General features: G+C 35.3%; 2 protein-coding genes across 6 annotated transcripts in view; both read left to right on the top strand.

The window, feature by feature from the left end:
- Nucleotides 1–19,996, top strand: part of LOC111515799 (glutamate receptor ionotropic, kainate 2) — a 76,506-nt gene that overhangs the window by 28,027 nt on the left and 28,483 nt on the right. For all 5 annotated transcript variants that reach the window (XR_012468432.1, XM_074186648.1, XM_074186650.1 and 2 more), the window contains 2 exons: nt 932–1,084; nt 11,451–11,654. Coding sequence is in view for 4 of the 5 variants with exons in the window: in XM_074186648.1 (XP_074042749.1) it covers nt 932–1,084; nt 11,451–11,654 (357 nt within the window). In the remaining variant the exon portion in view is untranslated. The remainder of the gene's footprint in view (nt 1–931; nt 1,085–11,450; nt 11,655–19,996) is intronic.
- LOC141487545 (uncharacterized) lies at nt 9,809–11,317 on the top strand. Its single transcript, XM_074186651.1, has 3 exons — nt 9,809–10,325; nt 10,385–10,606; nt 10,664–11,317. The coding sequence occupies exons 1-3, from the start codon at nt 10,155–10,157 to the stop codon at nt 11,309–11,311; spliced, it is 1,041 nt and encodes a 346-aa protein (XP_074042752.1). The 5' UTR covers nt 9,809–10,154; the 3' UTR covers nt 11,312–11,317.

Raw genomic sequence — 19,996 nt, 5'->3', positions numbered from 1 at the left:
TGGTATGGAACTGAGATGTATTTATCTTGGTTTTTGTCCTTTCTGAAAGTCGAGATTTCGTTCATTCTTAACATAAACTTCTTTTTCCTTAGTATGTCATCTACAATACCCCTCGAGAAACTGTTAGTGGCTGCTATTTCCTGTATTGTACGTCTTTCTTTTGTGAACCTATCATGTGTTAGAGGGAAAGTCAAAAGACGATGCAGTAAAAAATTCAACCCAGCACGTTCGTGCTGTCCACAGTGATGTGAACTGTCAGGAATATACCTGTACGTGCTTGTTTCTTTTCTGAATATATCGTATTCTAACCCTCCATATTGGCTCCTCATTACGAAAACGTCAAGAAATGGTAGATGTCCCTTATTTTCTAACTCATACGTGAATTTTATTGATGGACATCTATTATTTAAAATGGAAACAAAGTCGTCAATATTCGATTTTTTGGTATCGAATATCGCGAAAATATCATCCACATACCTTAGCCAAATCCTAGGAAAATACTTCGACTTGTCTTTGGTTTCCATTTCGAATTTGCTCATGAACAGGTCTACCAGGTAGGGAGACAAGGGGTTTCCCATGGCCGTTCCTTCCTGTTGTTCATAAAAGCAACCTTCTACCTGGAACCGATTTTGTTTCATACAAAAATTAGAAAGAGAAACGAATTCATCGATTTCGTTATTATTGAAATTATTTTTCTCTAGTAATTCCCTGAGGTATTGCAAGGTCTGTGGAATTGTGACGCTAGGAAATAAGGAACTAACATCAAAATAAACCAAAATCTCTCTAGTATAAAAAACTCTTTAGAGTTCATACAACATACAAAAAACGTGGTTCTGCAAGAAGGTGAGATTGTGTTTGGGTTGATGTAATAATTCACCTTCAGTTCATGACAGTGGTGAATTGATGATGTTTTCAGTATTTCTTCTTACAGGCTGAAGCTGCGTTGATGTATGATTCAGTTTTGGTGTTTGCTGTTGGACTCCAGATGCTCGAACAATCGCATTTCCTCAAGTTTTCTAATGTATCATGCGATAATGCGCATCCCTGGGATGGAGGACTCAGTCTCATAAATTACATCAATGCGGTGAGTTGATTGACTTTGAGTTTTGTACCATAGGTAGTTTCAATTCTCATTGTCATGATGATCTCCTACGACCTAGTAACGGCTTCATTCATCAATCTATTGCTCGAGTTTTTTAATGAACTTTCACAGCATTTGTTCATTTTCATTATGAACTGATGAATCAAAAATAAATTCAAATTTCAAATACATCTGTACCTCAGATTAAAGAACGAAGCACATTCTGAAGTTCTGTCTGCAGAGCATTCTTGAAATACATTTATTTTGTGCCCACTTCAACAACTCTCATTACCATAACTGTGATGTTACTCGACCTAGTGATGTCTTACGTCTTGACTTCAGTATTTTAGATATTATCAATGACTATGAGAAATCACTTCAGTTCATAATAGTGTCATGAAAAGGTCAAAAATAAATCTTGGCGCTAGAACTCCGTCAAATCCTGAACCTTTCAGAGAGATTTACGTCAAATGACTTTGTGATAGTCGTTTACTTGACCTCCAAGTAGAATGCCGGATTTCCAGACTTGAACTTGAGAAACAGTATCTGTGTCCGAATCATATATTGGAACGAAGCACGTTCATATTGGGCTACAAAAGTTGCTGAGGTGTGTACAGTTCTCTGGTTCAGAACAGTGTTCCAAGCTTTTGAGAAGCAGCCTTTGCAATTCCAACGACATGATTTCGTCAAGATATCCATTTCAACCCCCAACAAACTTATCGAAACAGAAAGCGGAATTGTCTGACCTGACATTATGATATCTGGTTCGAAGACATTTATCGTCATGAAGAAAACCGATGACTGCGTTTTTGTGTCACTGAATTGAACCTGATTACTTCCACCCCAATCCTAAATCATACTAGATTCTCATCAATATATGCAACCTCCTGCTGCCGGTGAATATGTGCCTCCGTAACCGTTGTCTTGGGGCCTATAACACAAATCTTACAATTGTAACAAGTCTAGAAGTTACAAGTAATTCGATTATAGCTACAAGTATCCTAATTTTTTTTCATCATCATCAGTGTTATTATTAGATTTACTGGTGCCTCAGCTATACTTGTTTCCTTATAACAGTCAGTTAGTTTGGTGCATGTTTGACAATACAGTCGATCATCACCTGTTGTAAATTCCATTTTCAGGTGATTTAACAATAAGGTTTGCACGGACTGGTTATTAGTCGTATTAGGAAAAGCTAGATGAAGTTCCAGAAATTCACATAAGTTTTCGGTACTTCTTGAACATCTACCACAAAGTAAACAAGTGAGGATTTTTCCAGCAAAAGATTCACAAACACAAGACGAGATGGGCTGTACGGAATCATTCAGTCCAGAGCGGTCAGAAGTATTGATTTTGCTATTGTTTTGCTCACGAAGAGTACTCAACAAGAACCGCAAGAATTCGGAACAATCCTCTTGTTGTCCTAACGAGTATCTAGTAGACTTCAAAGACTCCAGGAAATCGGTTGGAGGGAAAGATGATACCTTCTCACGAAACTGCAGCTTCATGAACAGGTGTTTTGAGTTTGATGAATAAGTAGGAAACATTCCTGTTCTCGTTTATCATTAAAACTTCGTTCTTGAAATTATTCTTCATGAACAACACTTGTAAAATGCTATTCATGTAGCAAGTGTTTCCTAAATCATCCAATCCAATTTTCTTCTCTAGATTTTCAGGACAACTATCTACTGATTCGTAAGGAAGAACATGTTTCACAGAATCTCCATAAGAACTATTTCTCAAGCTGCAATCGATCCTTCCAAGTGAAGAAGGGTTTCGTAGAGGAATCGATTCGGCTCTTGCTTCATGAAGCTCCTCCACTGAAAGGGAACCAGTTCTACGAGGACTGCAACTCATATTTGGGGAGCAAAAATGACCTGAGTTCACTGACTCCAACGAAAGTTGAAATGATGACTGAACAAAAAACTAAATATTTCATCTCAACTTGTGGCGACAAGTGCGACAGATATTAAAAAGAGCGTTGGGTCATTATTGACCCTCTGGGCATAAATAGGTTAAAAACGCCGAATGAAATTTCAGCGAAACCGTCTTCTTAGCCTATCTAGGAGAGAATTCAAAAATATAGAACTCGTCAACAAGTCAAGTGCGCTCGTTGAAAATGGTATTGATACAAGCAAATATTTCAAGGTAATAGCATTTTTAAAGCAAAAAATTTAAGAATATTGGTCCTAAAAATCAAAAACTCTCACGTTTGAACAAGTCCAAAGGTTTATAAATGAGGCGCCAGATGAAAAATATTTGACGATAAAAGTTGCTACTATTTTTGGAATATATAGGGCCTGCCCGCGTGAAGAGCTGTGCCATTTATTAATAGAAGACATTAAATTATTGAGTGAATCAATGATTGTTCAAATTCCAAATAAAAAAACTAAAATAAGTCGTTCTTTGTGCATCGTTGGAAAAAATATTGACTGTTTTAGTAAATACGTTGTATCACGCCCTTTTGTTATCAATCATCAACGTTTTCTTATGAAATACTCAAATTATGAATGCAGTGCTAACCCAGTTGGTATGAACACGTTTGGGAAAATAACCCCTACCATTGCTGAGTTCCTGAACCTTCCGAAATCAAAGGAATATACACGTCACTGCTTCAGAAGGTCTTTTGCTTCTTCACTAACAGAATCAGGAGCAAATATAACGAATATTAAAAAGCACAAAGGACGGAAGTCTACAACCGTAGCTGATGGTTACATCGATCAATCTATTTCTTATATTCCCAACAGCTAGCTCCAGCGTTACAGCATCGTCTTCTTCACTTCAAGAATTAAATTTGAATGCTCATGAAATTGTCAACTCAGATAATTCAGATATATTACAAGGCTCTTCAACATCGCAAGGTATTGATATCAGCAGTTGTTCTATTTGTACTTTTCATAATAATGTTGATATTCATCTGAAAACGAAATTTTTAACGGGTGATGATCAACTGTATTGTCAAAATAACCGACTGTTATAGAGAAACAAGTATACCTGAGGCACCAGTCAATCTAATAATAACACTGATGATCTTCAAATCTTCGAAATAATTGAACATTTAAATCTAGCAGACCACTATTATAATATTCATGCAAATATTGTTCACCGTGGTTCTGGCGTTGAATTTGGTCATTATTACGCCTTGGTCAAATACGAAACGGATTGGTTTAAGTTTGACGATAGTCGTGTCACGAAGTGTTCTGGCGATGTATTGAATCTATTGGAGCCTCTGGAGACACCCTACATTTTGTTTTTTGACAGAAAGGACATTGGCAGATCAAGATCTTCAGACGATGTGGTGCTGCAGGTTTTTCCGGGTTTTCCTGCAGCTGAAAAAGCAAATGCGCCACTGGAATCAATGAAGTCGCCCCGGAGCGCCAATTAATTTTTATTGTTGTTTTCATTTTTATAGTTGTTTCATTACAAAATTGTATCTGGAATATGTTCATAAATAATAATATTAATCTATATAACTAATGTATTAACTAAATGCGTCCAGTAGTTATAGTGAACCAAACCAACGCAGTATCTTATGTTATCATCAGAATGTGAGGGGTCTCAACAGTAAAATTGACGCATTCAACGTAGCTGTCAGTGATTGTAAATTTGATTCGATAGTGTTAACTGAAACCTGGCTACGTGAGGATGTTTCAAATTGTGAACCCTTTACAAGCGCTTACTGTGTACATCGAAAAGATCGCAAACTAGAAATGGTGGATGAGGTAACAGGGGGAGGTGTATTAATTGCTGTAAGGGACTTCATACACTGTGTCCGTAAAGTATGGAACAAATTCATTTTTAGCTGAACAGGTCATTTTAAGAAATAATCCTGAAACACGTCGATTTTTGATGTTAATTTACCGTATTTCAAAATGATAATCTAATATACAGGGGGAATTACGTTCGAGTAATGACGTCACCGTCATTTTTTTTTAATGGAACACCCCCATTTTGTCTCAATTTTCGGATTACTCTAGCTGAGCTGATTCCAAAAATGTATCACATGTTGATTCCAATTGGTACAGGGTGGACAAAAATACAGTAGTTGTGTGTGTGCTAATAAAGTAACGCGTAACATTCTTTATTAGGTAAATTAACAATAATATCAAAAATACTCATTGTCTAGCGACAATTGGTTTAAATGTAACACCCCGTAGTTTGCTACATGTTTAGAGTAATAAAAATGAGCTGTTTCCAAACATGTTTGGTACTTGTGGTCTAGCAGACAGAATATGAAAGAAATTATTTCTTATCTACATTTATAAAAAACATAGTCGCCTAGTTTTTTGTGGAATATCATTATTTGTTTAGTAATTTATTGATGTTCAGTGACAGTTTAGTACTACAATATTTTTGGTATTCGTGAATATTCGAATGATTACTTAGATTTAATTGGAAGTAGAAATGGAGTTAGGTGTAAAACAAAGAATTGAAATACTCATGATGATTGGGTATGGAGACAGATCGCGAACTCAGATGGAAGTGTGCAATTTGTTTAATGATAAATATCCAGAAAGACCTATAACGCGTTCAACAGTCAGTAAGCTGGAAACGAAATTTCGAGAAACTGGTACGGTTGCAAATGTATGCAAATCAGGACGTCCCCCTGCAAATGCTGATACAGCATTAGATGTTTTACTGAGTTTTGAAGAAGATGCGCACACTTCTGTTCGTAAAGTTAGTCGCGAAATCGGTGTTGGCAAAACAACGGTACACAAACTATTGAAGCTTGAAAAATGGCATCCTTATAAAATCAAACTTGTGCAAGAATTAAACGAAGATGATCCCGATAGACGACTACAATTTTGCAAAGAAATGATGGATAAATGTCACCGAGACCCTCTCTTGATACAAAACATTATTTTTTCTGATGAGTCCACTTTCACGTTAAATGGTGAGGTTAACCGTCAGAATTGTAGATACTGGGCAAAAGAAAACACCCACTGGATGCGTGAGCATCATACACAATACCATCAGAAGGTAAATGTATGAGCTGGAATTGTACGAAATCGAATCATTGGACCCTACTTTATCGAAGGTAATTTAAACGGGGCAAAGTACCTTGAGTTTTTAAGGGGGTATCTCGTACCTACTTTACGTAATTTATTTCCCAGCAGACATGATCCTGAAGGTTTTGATGAAAGTTTATGGTTTCAATACGATGGTGCACCTCCACATTATGCTGTAGATGTTAGAAGGTACGTAGATGAAATTTTTCCGAACAGGTGGATTGGTAGACGTGGACCCACTGAATGGCCAGCGAGGTCACCAGATTTAAATCCTTTGGATTATTTTCTGTGGGGTCACCTGAAGAATGTTATTTATAAAACGAAACCAGCAAATATTGAAGATGAACAAGTGAAAATTCGAACAGAAATAAACAATATTACGCAAGAAACCATACACAAGGTTCAACAAGAATTTGTACACCGTTTGGGTTACTGTCAAATACAACAAGGGCTGCAGTTCGAACATTTAATATAAAGTCATGTATTCCAGCATATTCTGTCCGCTAGACAATGAGTGTTTTTGATAATATTGTTAATTTACCTAATAAAGAATGTTACGCGTTACTTTATTAGCACACACACAACTACTGTTTTTTTGTCAACCCTGTACCAACTGGAATCAAGATGTGATACATTTTTGGAATCAGCTTAGCTAGAGTGATCCGAAAATTGAGACAAAATGGGGGTGTTCCATTCAAAAAAAATGACGGTGACGTCATTACTCGAACGAAATTCACCCTGTATATTAGATTATTATTTTGAAATACGGTAAATTAACATAAAAAATCGACGTGTTTCAGGATTATTTCTTGAAATGACCTGTTTAGCTAAAATGAATTTGTTCCATACTTTACGGACACAGTGTATATTCAGAAGTAATGGATATTAATTCATTCAATATACAGTTTCCCTTGATTGATATCTTGATAGGTAAATGTCATTTGGAGCATAAAACATACTCCTTAATAGCTTTGTATATACCTGATACGATTGGATAATTTGAATTTGAATGTTTTTTTGATGCCTTGGATCAGTTAGATTATTTATATGAGGGTAATTCAATTTTTTTTTGGCGATTTCAATGTTCTGTAGTTCATCGAAAGGGATGTTGATGATCCAAAAACGCGTATAAACCTCAACTACTTTGACATGCTTGAGTATAAACAATCAAACTGTATAACTAATTACCTGAACAGAATGTTTAAAAATCTGTTTAAAAAATCTGTTTTTCCGTTAATCAGCTGTCGCTCCCATACGAACGACAACTCTCAAAAGTTGAGAACTTGTGCGATCTAGTTATTTCTCCTTTTTCTTGTTATGTTACCCATGAAAATTTGTCTTTTGTTCCTGAAGATAACCACCATCCTGCATTAAGTATCAAAACAGCTGATATACACATCAAAGAAAATAATTTCAAGTTAAACCTATCAAACATCACATATAACTTTAGGAAAGTGAACTTTCCATCTTTGTATAGACATATAGAGGAACCTGATTGGAGTAATTTAGGCACGTCCAAAGACGTTAATAAATTAGTCGATAACCTATATTCAATTTTACATGGCATTTATGAGGATGATATACCCAAATTCAAAAATTTTAGTCATGTTTATCCTTAATGGTTTCATTCTGATATCATAAAGAGCGTTAAACAGAAGGCTAAATTCAGAAATAAATTCAGGAAATTTAGACGTGATGAGGATAGATTTGAATTCCAACGTTTGCGTGCTTTGATTAAAAGCCAAATAAAAGCCGCACATGATAACTATTTTGCAAACATACAAACAATGTCGTCTAGAGATCCTAACAGATTCTGGTCATATGTTTATTCTAATAGAATAACAGCACGAGAATATCAGGATCAGTAACCTACTTAGGAAACAAACTCGAGAATCCTTAAGATATTGTTGATGCCTTCAGTAATTTTTTCAGTGAGGTGTATTCAAAATCTGGCTCACTTTTGAACAAAGTTGGAACAGTGAATAATAATATTCATATTCATTTTTACCCCATTCAAGGTTTTATCTTAGGTTATGAAGTTATATCTACAACTGAAAAACTGAAGGACAAACTGACTTTAGGCCCAGATATGATCCCATCATTTTTGTTGAAGGATTGTGCAGGAGCATTGGCAAAACCTTTAACGAGAATTTTTAATTCATGTCTGATATCTGGAACATTCCCAGATATTCGAAAATTTGCTAAAGTATGTCCTGAGATCATTTTATATAATCGCATATATGCTTCCGTTCAACGGCAACTATCTCAACATCAACATGCATTTGTTACTAATCGTTCTACTGTTACAAATCTAGTCATTATTACTCAATTTATTTCCGAAGCACTAGATAACAATGGCCAAGTTGATGTTATATACACGGATTTCTCTAAAGCATTTGATAAAATTGATCATGGTGTCTTGCTCAATAAACTGATGAGTGTTGGTTTTTCGAATACTGCCTGTCAGCTGATGCAATCCTAGCTGACATGTAGAAAACAATTCGTCTCGTATAACGGTTACGAATCTAGAACATACATAGCTTCTTCTGGTGTGCCTCAGGGCTTCAACCTAGGTCCTCTTTTGTTTTTATTGTTTATTAATGACTTATGTGAAAGTTTAGCTTGTGAGCGGTTATGCTTCGCGGATGACTTGAAATTATTTTCTATGAGTAAGGAAGTAGGTGATTGTGTAAATCTTCAATCTCAATTAGAATTTCTTGTTGCTTGGTGTAGCAACAATAAATTGAAACTCAATGTGGAGAAATGTAAAGTAATTAGTTATAGTCTAAAAAAAGAGGTTTATACATTCCCGTATGTAATACAGGATTCAGATCTGCTAAGATGTAATGAGATCAAAGACCTAGGGGTAATATTCGATCATAAATTAACATTTGGTAGACATATTTCATAAAAAGTTTCAGAAACTTTCAGAGCTTATGATTTCATCGTTAGAAATTGCAAAACTTTTATAATAATAAAGCCATGAAGCTGTTGCATTTCACCTTATACGTTCGAAGATAGAATATTCAAGTATCGTCTGGAGTCCATTCTATGAGATTCATAACGTAGCCAATGAAAGAGTTCAAAGAAAGTTTCGTAACTTTCTAATTTTCAAAATAGAGGGTTCTTACCCTGAGAGAGGTATCAGTAAGTAATGATGTCATATATGAACGTTTGGAACTTTTTAGTTTAGAGAATCGCAGAAAATGTGCGTCGCAAATATTTTTATTCAAGTTAGTGAATGAGAGAGTTGACTGTCCTAAAATTCTTGAACAAATTAACTTCAATGTACCACGGCCAGCTTCACGATTTCAATCCATTCTTAGACCTCTCAGAGCAAAAACTAACATTATGCTCAATTCCCCGATATATATTATGTGCACAAATTTCACTAACCTTCATAACATTATTAGAATCGCTAACATGCACTTGAAGAGTAGGTAATTAGAATTAGTTTTTCTTTCTTGTTCATTTTATTTTTCGTTTTGAGTATTGTGAATAAAATTTTATATTGTCCTGTAAATGGGTAACCGTTGGACAATAAAGCTATTATTATTATCATTATTATTATTCAATACATATGAAACAGAATTTAATTGTATCTATACTTATCTATTGTTCATAATAAAACTTTCTTGAAAATTGAATAATTATATTTTGTTTATTTCTATTTGGTCGAAAAAATCGTGTTAAAAATACTTTTAACACTAGTGTTATAGTTATTTATGTATCAAGGGAATTAGGAGGGCCTTAATTACCGATGGCAAAGTTTGCGTCCCGAGGGCCTCTGGCCCGAGGGACAGCAATTGCCTGAGGTTATTAAGGCTCATTAATTCCCGTGGTACATAGATAATTTTATTTCTGACTGATTTCAATGAAATTTTGTTCATTTTTGAAACGAAAAATGTACCAATTCATTACCTTCCCGGTATATTTGAATCAGGTACCGTTGATTATAGTAGAGGTTTCTTGTTACTAGGTTGTTGCTATGTTACTTGTTTATAAACAGAACTTTGTTATCAAGCTGTGTTTGCGGTGAAAACGTGTTTTCTACCCCAAATATAATGGAGGATATTTTGAAAAAAGCTGAACAAGCAAGAGAATCATTAATTCCATCGAAAAGTGAAGCCGTATACCAAAAAGAATACAAGATATATCTGGACTGGCTGACACGGAAAAATGTTATGCCAAAAGATGTCACTGGAACTGTATTTCTGGCATATTTTCAAGAACTGGTAAGGAATTTTCTATGTTTTTCGGTAGATTTGGTAGTAATTGTGTTTATTCGTTTCAGTCAGAAACGTATAGTCCGAATTCTTTATGGACTAAATGGTCAATGCTAAAATCGATGGTGACTATACATGAGAAACGAGATATCACCAAGTTCAATGAACTACAGGCTTTTTTGAAACGGAAGAGTAAGAGTTATAAGCCGAAAAAGTCTGCTGTTTTATCTCCTAAAGATGTTATCAGATTCCTAAAGGACGCTCCTAATGATATTCATTTATTGCATAAGGTAATTTTTTTCTTATTTTCCTTTTTGTGTGAATTTATTTTCTTTTTTTTGTTATAGGTTGTTTTGATTATGGGTTATTTTGGAGGATGCAGAAGTCAGGAACTTTTGAATATGAAGATATCGGATATAGAGGACCGGGATTCCGTTATGGTAGTGAACGTTCCGGAAAGTAAAACTGGTGTATCGAAGAAATTTACAGTTGTGGATGAAAAAGAGTTCTCCGCTTTGCCTTTATTAAGACTTCATATGTCTTTGCGTCCTAAAGGAATTGAACGATTTTTTTTGAGCTTCCGACAAAATAAATGTACATCTCAGCCAATTGGAAAAAACATGTTTGGGAAAATCCCCAGCAAAATCGCAATGTATTTAGGATTGCCAAACTCATCTTTCTATACGGGACATTGCCTTCGTCGCACTTCTGCTACTGCTCTAGCCAATGCAGGAGCAACTATGACTAACTTAAAAAGACACGGAGGTTGGAAAAGTTCCACGGTGGCGGAGGGGTATTTGGAGGATAGCATCGAATTGAGAAATAAAACGGCGCGTATGTTGTCTACTTTGTCATCAGAAGAGGCAGGTACCTCGACTGTAGTGAACAGAAGCTCCAGCCATACAAAAGAAGAAATTGTTTCCAGTGGCGGAAGTAATTTTCAGGGAACATTTCAAAATTGTACATTTATTATTTGTAATGACGTGCATAAATAAAATATGGTTCGGTTTTCATTTCTATTTATTTTTCTTCTTAAACATCACTTTTTGATACTCTTGACAACTATTACAAATGTCACTTTCAATGACAGTTGTACAAAAAATCATTTTACAACTTACCATTTTGATTTGATAGGTGGAATGGAAGGGTCTCAGCGGACCAATAGAGTTTAAAGAAGGGCGACGCATTCGGTTCAAATTAGATTTACTGAAATTGAAACAACATGCCCTGGTTAAAGTTGGCGAGTGGCATCCTGGTTCTGGAGTGAATATAACGGACCATGATGCTTTTTTTGATCCAGGAGTCATGAATGCAACCTTAGTGGTAACCACTATCTTGGTAAGTTGTTTATATCCAAAATTTCAAAAAAATTCGTATGCATAAAGTAGGAATTTAGAATATTACTGGAGTTTTTTCTCAACAACAACCCGTTATTTCAACACTTCGACACGTTTTTTGACCACCAAGTGATCATCTTCAAGAGGAAGATCAATCTAAACATACTTACAATGTTATCCTTATTTACATCATAAATACCTCTTTTGGGTACATGCGTCTTAAGTGTCTTGAATTATTTTCACAATATTGCCTTATTTACTAGTCTTGAATTAATTTTACAATGTGTCCCCATGTAATAGTATATACAGGCTGATTCACGGTGGATGGCACATTAGACGTTTCTGGTGAACCAGACAACGGATCACTTTCAAAATTTGATGGAGGGCATATTCGGACATTCTCTAGCCAACTAAAATATTTTCGACAATGCGATGTTGCCGCTTCTATTAGAAAGCAGTAGCAACTTTGATTTTTCAAATGGAAAACTCTGTATATAATATTATTTTTGGAATCTCCAATAATTGCCCGACAAATTTTTTTGATATTTCCCTATACCTATCTGTTACCGTTTTCGAAATAAAAATTAATTTCAATTTTTTTCTTCGAAAATCATGACTTCTAAAAATGCCGATATCTTTTAGTTAAGAAGTACTATGATATCGAAATTTGGTTTGGAGTTAGGTGATACTTGGACACTTCCCACACGTCAGCCTAATCTCCGTTACTTCAATACAGGGTGGTAAGAAAATACAGTTTTTTCGTTTGCTTGAAAAAGTTGCTGAAATTTGATTATTTTGAATGGAACACCCTGTATATTATTAAAAATTCGGAAAGCTGCTGAAATTTACTTTCTTTCTATGTATACCATACCTATACCTAACTAGTCAAGTTTCGGACTTATGAACATTTATTTGTGAAAATGTCCCTTCAGAATGGTATTTCCATTCGGTATTTGGTAAGCAGGCCATGATTACTATTTGACAGTAGCGTTGTGACATTCTCCTAATAATATCGACATTTTCGTCACTTCAGAAGTTGCAAATACCTTCAAAACGATGGAACAAAACTATTCAAACGAAGTTCTTATAAATTTGTTTATTATTTTTGGACAGTGTGACAAAATTATCAGCAGAACATGTAGAAAGTTCAATTAAATGTATCCGAATCTACCGCCAATGAACCTCAAGAAATTCATACGAACTCAGAACAATTTCAATGCATTTGGATCAACTTTAAAAGCACCAAGAAACTTGCCTCGACCCGTAACTTTCGAAGACAACCAGATTAATGTCTTAGCATATTTTCACGCATTTCCCGAGTCATCGATAAGAAGTGCTGAAGAAGATTTGGGTATAAAATATTCATCGGTTCAAAGAATCTTGCGAAGACATAAAGTGCATGATTTTAAATTCACCAAAATTCAAGCAATGAAGCCTGAAGATCCTCAACAGAGAGTAGAATTTTGTGAAATGTTGTTGACACGCATTCAAGAAGATCCACTTTTTTTAAATAAAATTATTTGGACTGATGAATCGAAATTTTCGAGAGAAGGGATTTTCAATAGAAAAAATCGTCATTATTGGTCCAGTGAAAATCCTCACGTCACAAAAGAAGCCGGATTTCAAGAAAAATTTAGTTTTATTGTCTTCTGCATGTTGATGGACAACAAATTGAGGTACGTGATATACGAGGAGTCATTAACATCCAGAAGCTACCTGAATATTTTGGAGAATACTGTAGACAGTTTCGTGGATAATCTGCCACTCGAAGATTATCGAAACTGTTGGTACCAACTAGACGGAGCTCCTGCACATTGCACAAGAGAAGTGAGCGCAGAACTGGATAGACTATTTGACGATCGGTGGATGAGGCGCTTGGGACCATGGAATTGGCCAGCGAGATCACCTGATCTTAATCCATTAGATTTTTATTTGTGGGGAATGTTTAAAGAAAAAGTTCACAAAATACCCGTGCGTTCGAGAGATGAATTGTTAGAAAGGATTGCCCAAACATTTGAAGATTTGGATCCCAATGAAATCAGATCTACTACCACGAAAGCAGTCAACACCCGCATTTTAAAGTGCTTGGAAGTGAACGGCTAGCGATTCGAACATATTTTGAAATATTCCACATGATTGTTTTACTTTTTTATAATTATTCATATCAATATTTCCGATTTCAAGTTCCTTGGTGCTTTTTTAAAGTTTATCCAAACATATTCAATTGTTCTGAATTCGTATAAATTTCTTGAGGTTCATTGGCGGTGGATTCGGATACATTTCATTGAACTTTCTACATGTTCTGCTGATAATTTTGTCACACTGTCCAAAAATAATAAACAAATTCATAAGAACTTCGTTTGAATAGTTTTGTTCCATCGTTTTGAAGGTATTTGCAACTTCTGAAGTGACGAAAATGTCGATATTATTAGGAGAATGTCACAACGCTACTGTCAAATAGTAATCATGGCCTGCTTACCAAATATCGAATGGAAATACCATTCTGAAGGGACATTTTCACAAATAAATGTTCATAAGTCCGAAACTTGACAAGTTAATAGGTATGATATACATCATCAGAAAGCAAATTTCAGCAGCTTTCCGAATTTTCAATAATATACAGGGTGTTCCATTTAAAATAATCAAATTTCAGCAACTTTTTCAAGCAAACGAAAAAACTGTATTTTTTTACCACCCTGTATTGAAGTAACGGAGATTAGGCTGACGTGTGGGAAGTGTCCAAGTATCACCTAACTCCAAACAAAGTTTCGATATCATAGTACTTCTTAACTAAAAGATATCGGCATTTTTAGAAGTCATGATTTTCGAAGAAAAAAATTGAAATTAATTTTTATTTCGAAAACGGTAACAGATAGGTATAGGGAAATATCAAAAAAATTTGTCGGGCAATTGTTGGAGATTCCAAAAATAATATTATATACAGAGTTTTCCATTTGAAAAATCAAAGTTGCTACTGCTTTCTAATAGAAGCGGCAACACCGCATTGTCGAAAATATTTTAGTTGGCTAGAGAATGTCCGAATATGCTCTCCATGAAATTTTCAAAGTGATCCGTTGTCTGGTTCATCAGAAACGTCTAATGTGCCATCCACCGTGAATCAGCCTGTATATTCTTAGGTATTGGAGTAAATTTTCGTTTTGACGGCACCCGGCGATTTTGAGAAAAATTTTGAGTGTACTTACGTATTTTGATGCGTAGATTACGAATCCGAGAGAAAACAGTAGCGCTCTTCCTTATTTACAAAGTTACGGCCCTTCAAAGTTCAATAAACGGCGACTTTTTAGCCTTCTTTTTCACAAAATAAACTATTTAAAAACACAAGCATTTATTCACTAGTTCACCTTTACACCTTATTCCTCCTTCTTTGATACTTTCCACTCCAATAATCAACATGTTTCTTATGAAAAACTCAATTTAATAACGAATGCTTCTCCTGGTGACATTCTTCTATTTCTAGGTTAGTTACTAGTGACATTTCAGAAAGAAGCGGTTGGTATTTGTCGCCGCCTACTATTTCAAATTCGTAGTACACCACCAAAAACCAGTTTACGATCTAAAGAATGAAGCAGCTCCGTACATTTTTTAATATTTTTATTGGAAAAATGTTGATTATTGAAAATGAAAGTATCAAAGAAGAAGGAATAAGGTGTAAAGGTGACCTAGTGAATAAATGCTTGTGTTTTTGTATAGTTCATTTTGTGAAAAAGAAGGCTGAAAATTCGCCCTTCTCTGAACTTTGAAGGGCCGTAACTTTGTAAATAAGGGAGAGCACCGCTTTTTTCTTTCGGATCTACGCATCAAAATACGTAAGTGCACTCAAAAATTTTTTCAAAATCGCCGGGTACCATCAAAACGAAAATTTACCGTGTACGTGTATACGTGGTTTCTTAAAAATCTTTCCAAAGTTCTTCGTGTATTGGTGGTACGGAACTGAGATACATTTATCTTGGTGTTCATCGTTTTTAAAAGTCGAGATTTCGTTCATTCTTAACCCAAACTTTTTATTCCTCAATATGTCATCTAAAATACCTCTCGAGAAACCGTTAGTGGCTGATATTTTCTGTATTGTACGTTTTTCTTTTGTGAACTCCTCATGTATGAGAGGAAAAGTCAAAAGACGATGCACTAGAAAATTCAGCCCAGCAAGTTTGTGTTCTCCACAGTGATGTGAACTGTCAGGAATGTACTTGTACGTGCTTATTTCCTTTCTAGATACATCACCTAGCACTTCATATTGGCTCCTCGTTACAAAAACGTCAAGAAATGAAAGTTGTCCTTCATTTTCTAATTCATACGTGAATTCCATTGATGGAAATCTGTTATTTGAAGAGGAAACAAAGTCCGCAATATTCGATTTTTTGTATCGAATATCGCGAAAACATCATCCACATTCCTTAGCCATTTCCTTTGGCTTCCATTTCCAATCTACTCATGAACAGGTTTGCCAGGTAGGGGGACAAGGGGTTACCCATAGCCGTTCCCTCTTGTTCTTCATGTAAGCAACCTTCCACTTGGAAACGGTTTTGTTTCTTACACAAATTAGCGAGAAAAACGAATTCATCAATTTCGTTTTTATTGAAATTATTTTTCTCTAGTAATTTCGTGAAGTATCGTAAGGTCTTTGAAATTGGGACGCTAGGAAACAAGGAACTAACATCAAAAGAAACCAAAATCTCACCTTCTTGCAGAACGATGTTTTTTGTATGTTAAACGTGCATCGAGAGGAGTACTGCAGTTCTGGGAAAAGTGATAGTTTTGGAATTGAGATTAAATGAATAAATGAATTTCACTTCATTGAGAAATTTACGTAACAGAAATACATGTTTCTCTGTACAATAACTTGTTCAATATTGAACCCCTATCGAGGGACCCGTTACCAAAGATGATTTCCGTAGTAAAAGACGTCCTCAAGAAATGCGACAACATAATAACCCCTCAACTGAAACGAAACTTGCAAGTTTCTGACCCAATGGTATCAAAACCATATTTTCCCCCATTAATTCACACACCAGGAAAATCAATTGGATATCCTACCCGGCAAAGAGCAAAGTGACTCACTGAGGAACAATTGAACCTGAACAATTGAACTGGTCAAGCGTCTCTTAGACAAAAATCATAGGAATTCACTAATGAAACAAGGAAATTTCGGATTTACTCACTATTCGTGTATCTCAAAATAATTTCCAATTCGACAAAAAATTTTATTCGTACAGTGAAGGACTAATAATGAGTAACCCGTTGAGTTCTTTGCTGCTGGCTGAAATCTTCATGGATAAATAAATATAGTTTGAAAATACTAAAAAATACGCTTTTGAAGAACTAGAATTATCGACATTATTGCTTGATCTATTCGCGGGCAGATGGCGCTGTACCCGCTAAAACTGATGGAGATCCTTCTCTCCAGAGGCATAAAGTTTAAGATCATCCATATAAAACAAATGGGTGACCTTGTGCCTCCGGTTTTTGGGGGTGCCACAGTTATATCCTCGAGTCAAATCATCTAAGAGAACAATTCGTTCAGCCCAGTCTCAACACCCAGCATATGCAGTTGTATCGCCAATAGCATATGCAGGAATGACTTCTGTAAAGAATCCTGCACTGACACCTGCCGGATATAATCCAACGCCCTTCGTGGTATTGGCCAGGGGAGTAGTTGTTTTCTGATAGGTGTCAGTCCGTTAAGCTACTGTGTAGGGTGTTGAGACTGGCCTGAACGAATTGTTCTCTTAGATGATTTGATTTATAGCCAGTCTTCAAGTATGCCCAAGTATACCCTCGAGTATTTCTGAGCGCAACGGTTACTCCAATACCGAAAAAGCAGTACTAGATTTTGTACAAAAAATAATTGGTGTTTTGGATAGATCAGAAAAATGTTTAGCTTTATTTGTAGGCCTAGCTAAGGCATTCGGCACCGTTAATCACGACATGCTAATGAAAAAATTATATGGTAATAGTATACGTGGCCCAACATACAATATTTTGGAAGACTATCTATCACATAGGACACAAAAGGTCAAAGTTGATAATAGCCTGAGTGAAGCAATGAAAGTAAAAACAGGAGTACCACAGGGAACAGTTTTAGGTCCCATACTATTTCTTGTTAACATTAATAGTATATGTTCCATCAACGATTTTGGGGGTCATATCATATCATATGCGGACGATACAGCACTCATATTCACAGGTAGTAATTGTAAGGAGGCATTTGAAAAATCAGAAAAGGGACTGAAAGATATCCAGATATGGCTTGATCACAACCTTCTGGGTCTGAATGTGGAAAAAACTAAATTTATTATATTCACCCTATTACAGAACGATCAACCTGGAAATAACAGAATCCATATACATGACAGAGACTGTACTAATACAACAAATTGCAATTGTGCTGGTATAGAAAGAACGGAAAGGATTGAGTATCTGGGAGTTATAGTGGATCGGCATATGAGGTGGGATAACCACATAAACTATGTTGTAAAACGGCTCAGACTTGTAACAAAAAATTCTATGAATTGAGAAATATTCTGGAATACACCTGGATCACCGTATACCAGTCTTTAACAGAATCTGTAATAAGACACTGTATTGCTGCCTGGGATGGTACATCTAACAATTCCCTCAATACCCTCCAAATATATCAAAATACAATCTTGGAAATATTATTCAATAAACCTAAAATATACTCTACCGAATGTCTGTAAAAGGAAACGCAGTTACTGAAAACAAGACAACTCTATATACACCAATGTTTAACTTGGGTGTACACAAACAAACTCACACTTCAATAAATATACCAACATTTAATAAAAGTCACACACAGAGATGTATTTTCTATCACGGTCCAAAATCATTCAATCTTCTGCCAGTTAACATAAGAAACAATTCCAATCTCAATACATTCAAAAAATCAATCAAAACATTCATTATGTTCAATATCGAACTTCTCGATTTATTCGGCTAAACATAAACGATGTTCAGCAAGCTCTTCATCATTCCCAATGTTCATCAATTCTGTAAATTGATTGATCGAAATGTGTGTATATAGATATAGATATAAGACAATTAATTGCATATAATTGAATACCCTGAGTGGTAGATGGAAAGCACAACACAAGTACTTAAGTTACTTAGGTGCATCCATCCTCACACTGAGGGGAATAAAAACTGTATATTGAGTACGAGCGAAGTTTATGGAAGGGATATAGTAAGCGATGGCAGCGCACGATGTGGCAGAATTGTGTAACAAAAGGGGTTAGTGAAACTTGTCAAACGCTGTTTTGAAGATGGGTCATTATTCTTGTTGTGTTATAAACTGCAAAAATACCAGTGGAAATAGTCAGTGTGAATTCTATATTCTTCCAAAAGCAGCCTGGAAAATAGATCAAAGAATTAGATGGATAGCTGCGGTTAAAAAGAAAAAGTAAGTGATGTTGGACATAACCTTAAATACAATTGCCTACAATATCAATTTAAATAATGTTATAGGATACCCGAGAATTATTCATCTGTAATAAATTGATAAAATCGTTAATAGATACCACCGTAGAATACTGAAATGTGCGAATGCTTTTAGGTTAGGAAAGTACTTACGTTTAAACTTGTGTAAAAGGGTGTTAAGGTCAACGTTGTTTGACGAATGATGTTTGCTCGTATTAAATAACTATTGCCATTAGTTCTTAGTTCTTCGACATTCCTTACGTGTTCAGCTAAAACCATTTTTCCCCGTCAGCATAGTTTGAGGCTGGAAACTTATTTCATGTTTTACGCTCTCAAAACCAGTTTTTATAATCACATCCATGTTCCCTTTAATTGTTTTAACAAACATCTATAAAAACACTATTTATTATCTTTCTATATGTTTACTTTATTTATTTTGTAACAAAAAACAGTATGCACTTGTCATTCACTGTTTGACATACTCCCCTTTTGTTGCGTTTACATGGTGGCGCTGGTGTCGTGCACGTTCCGAATACCTATAACTGTAACTGTAATATAACTGTAATAATTTAACTGTAATGATAATGTCAATAGTGAGATGCAGAAGAGAAGGGCACTGAGGGAATCACCCTGAAATACATCCCTTCTGAAAGTGACCCACCCTGTTTAGACTCTGGCTTGACCAGATGTTATAATGAAGCGAGTTCACCAAAGTGGTGTCAGTTATTATATTATTGTAATTTTTGACATTATGTGAATTATTGAATAGTGGCAATTCATTTTCCATTGGGATCTTTTGTATCTGTTCATTGTATAATTGAGTTTTATTTGATTCACGTATTCATTCGAGTTGCCTCAGAAAGTCACGTATATAGATGTTAATTTCAT

This window comes from Leptinotarsa decemlineata, unplaced genomic scaffold (genome assembly GCF_025532065.1).
Source record: "Leptinotarsa decemlineata unplaced genomic scaffold, Ldec_3_MD MMD2_P_RNA_scaffold_4, whole genome shotgun sequence".
In the NCBI taxonomy this organism is placed as follows: Eukaryota; Metazoa; Arthropoda; class Insecta; order Coleoptera; family Chrysomelidae; genus Leptinotarsa; species Leptinotarsa decemlineata.
This window is presented reverse-complemented; position numbering and strand designations above follow the sequence as displayed.

Excerpts from the sequence above, each read along its gene's own strand:
- LOC141487545 (XM_074186651.1), top strand. The coding sequence starts at position 10,155 with ATGGAGGATATTTTGAAAAAAGCTGAACAAGCAAGAGAATCATTAATT. Across the intron at positions 10,326-10,384 it reads TGGCATATTTTCAAGAACTG|TCAGAAACGTATAGTCCGAA; the intron begins GTAAGGAATTTT and ends TATTCGTTTCAG. Across the intron at positions 10,607-10,663 it reads ATATTCATTTATTGCATAAG|GTTGTTTTGATTATGGGTTA; the intron begins GTAATTTTTTTC and ends TTTTTGTTATAG.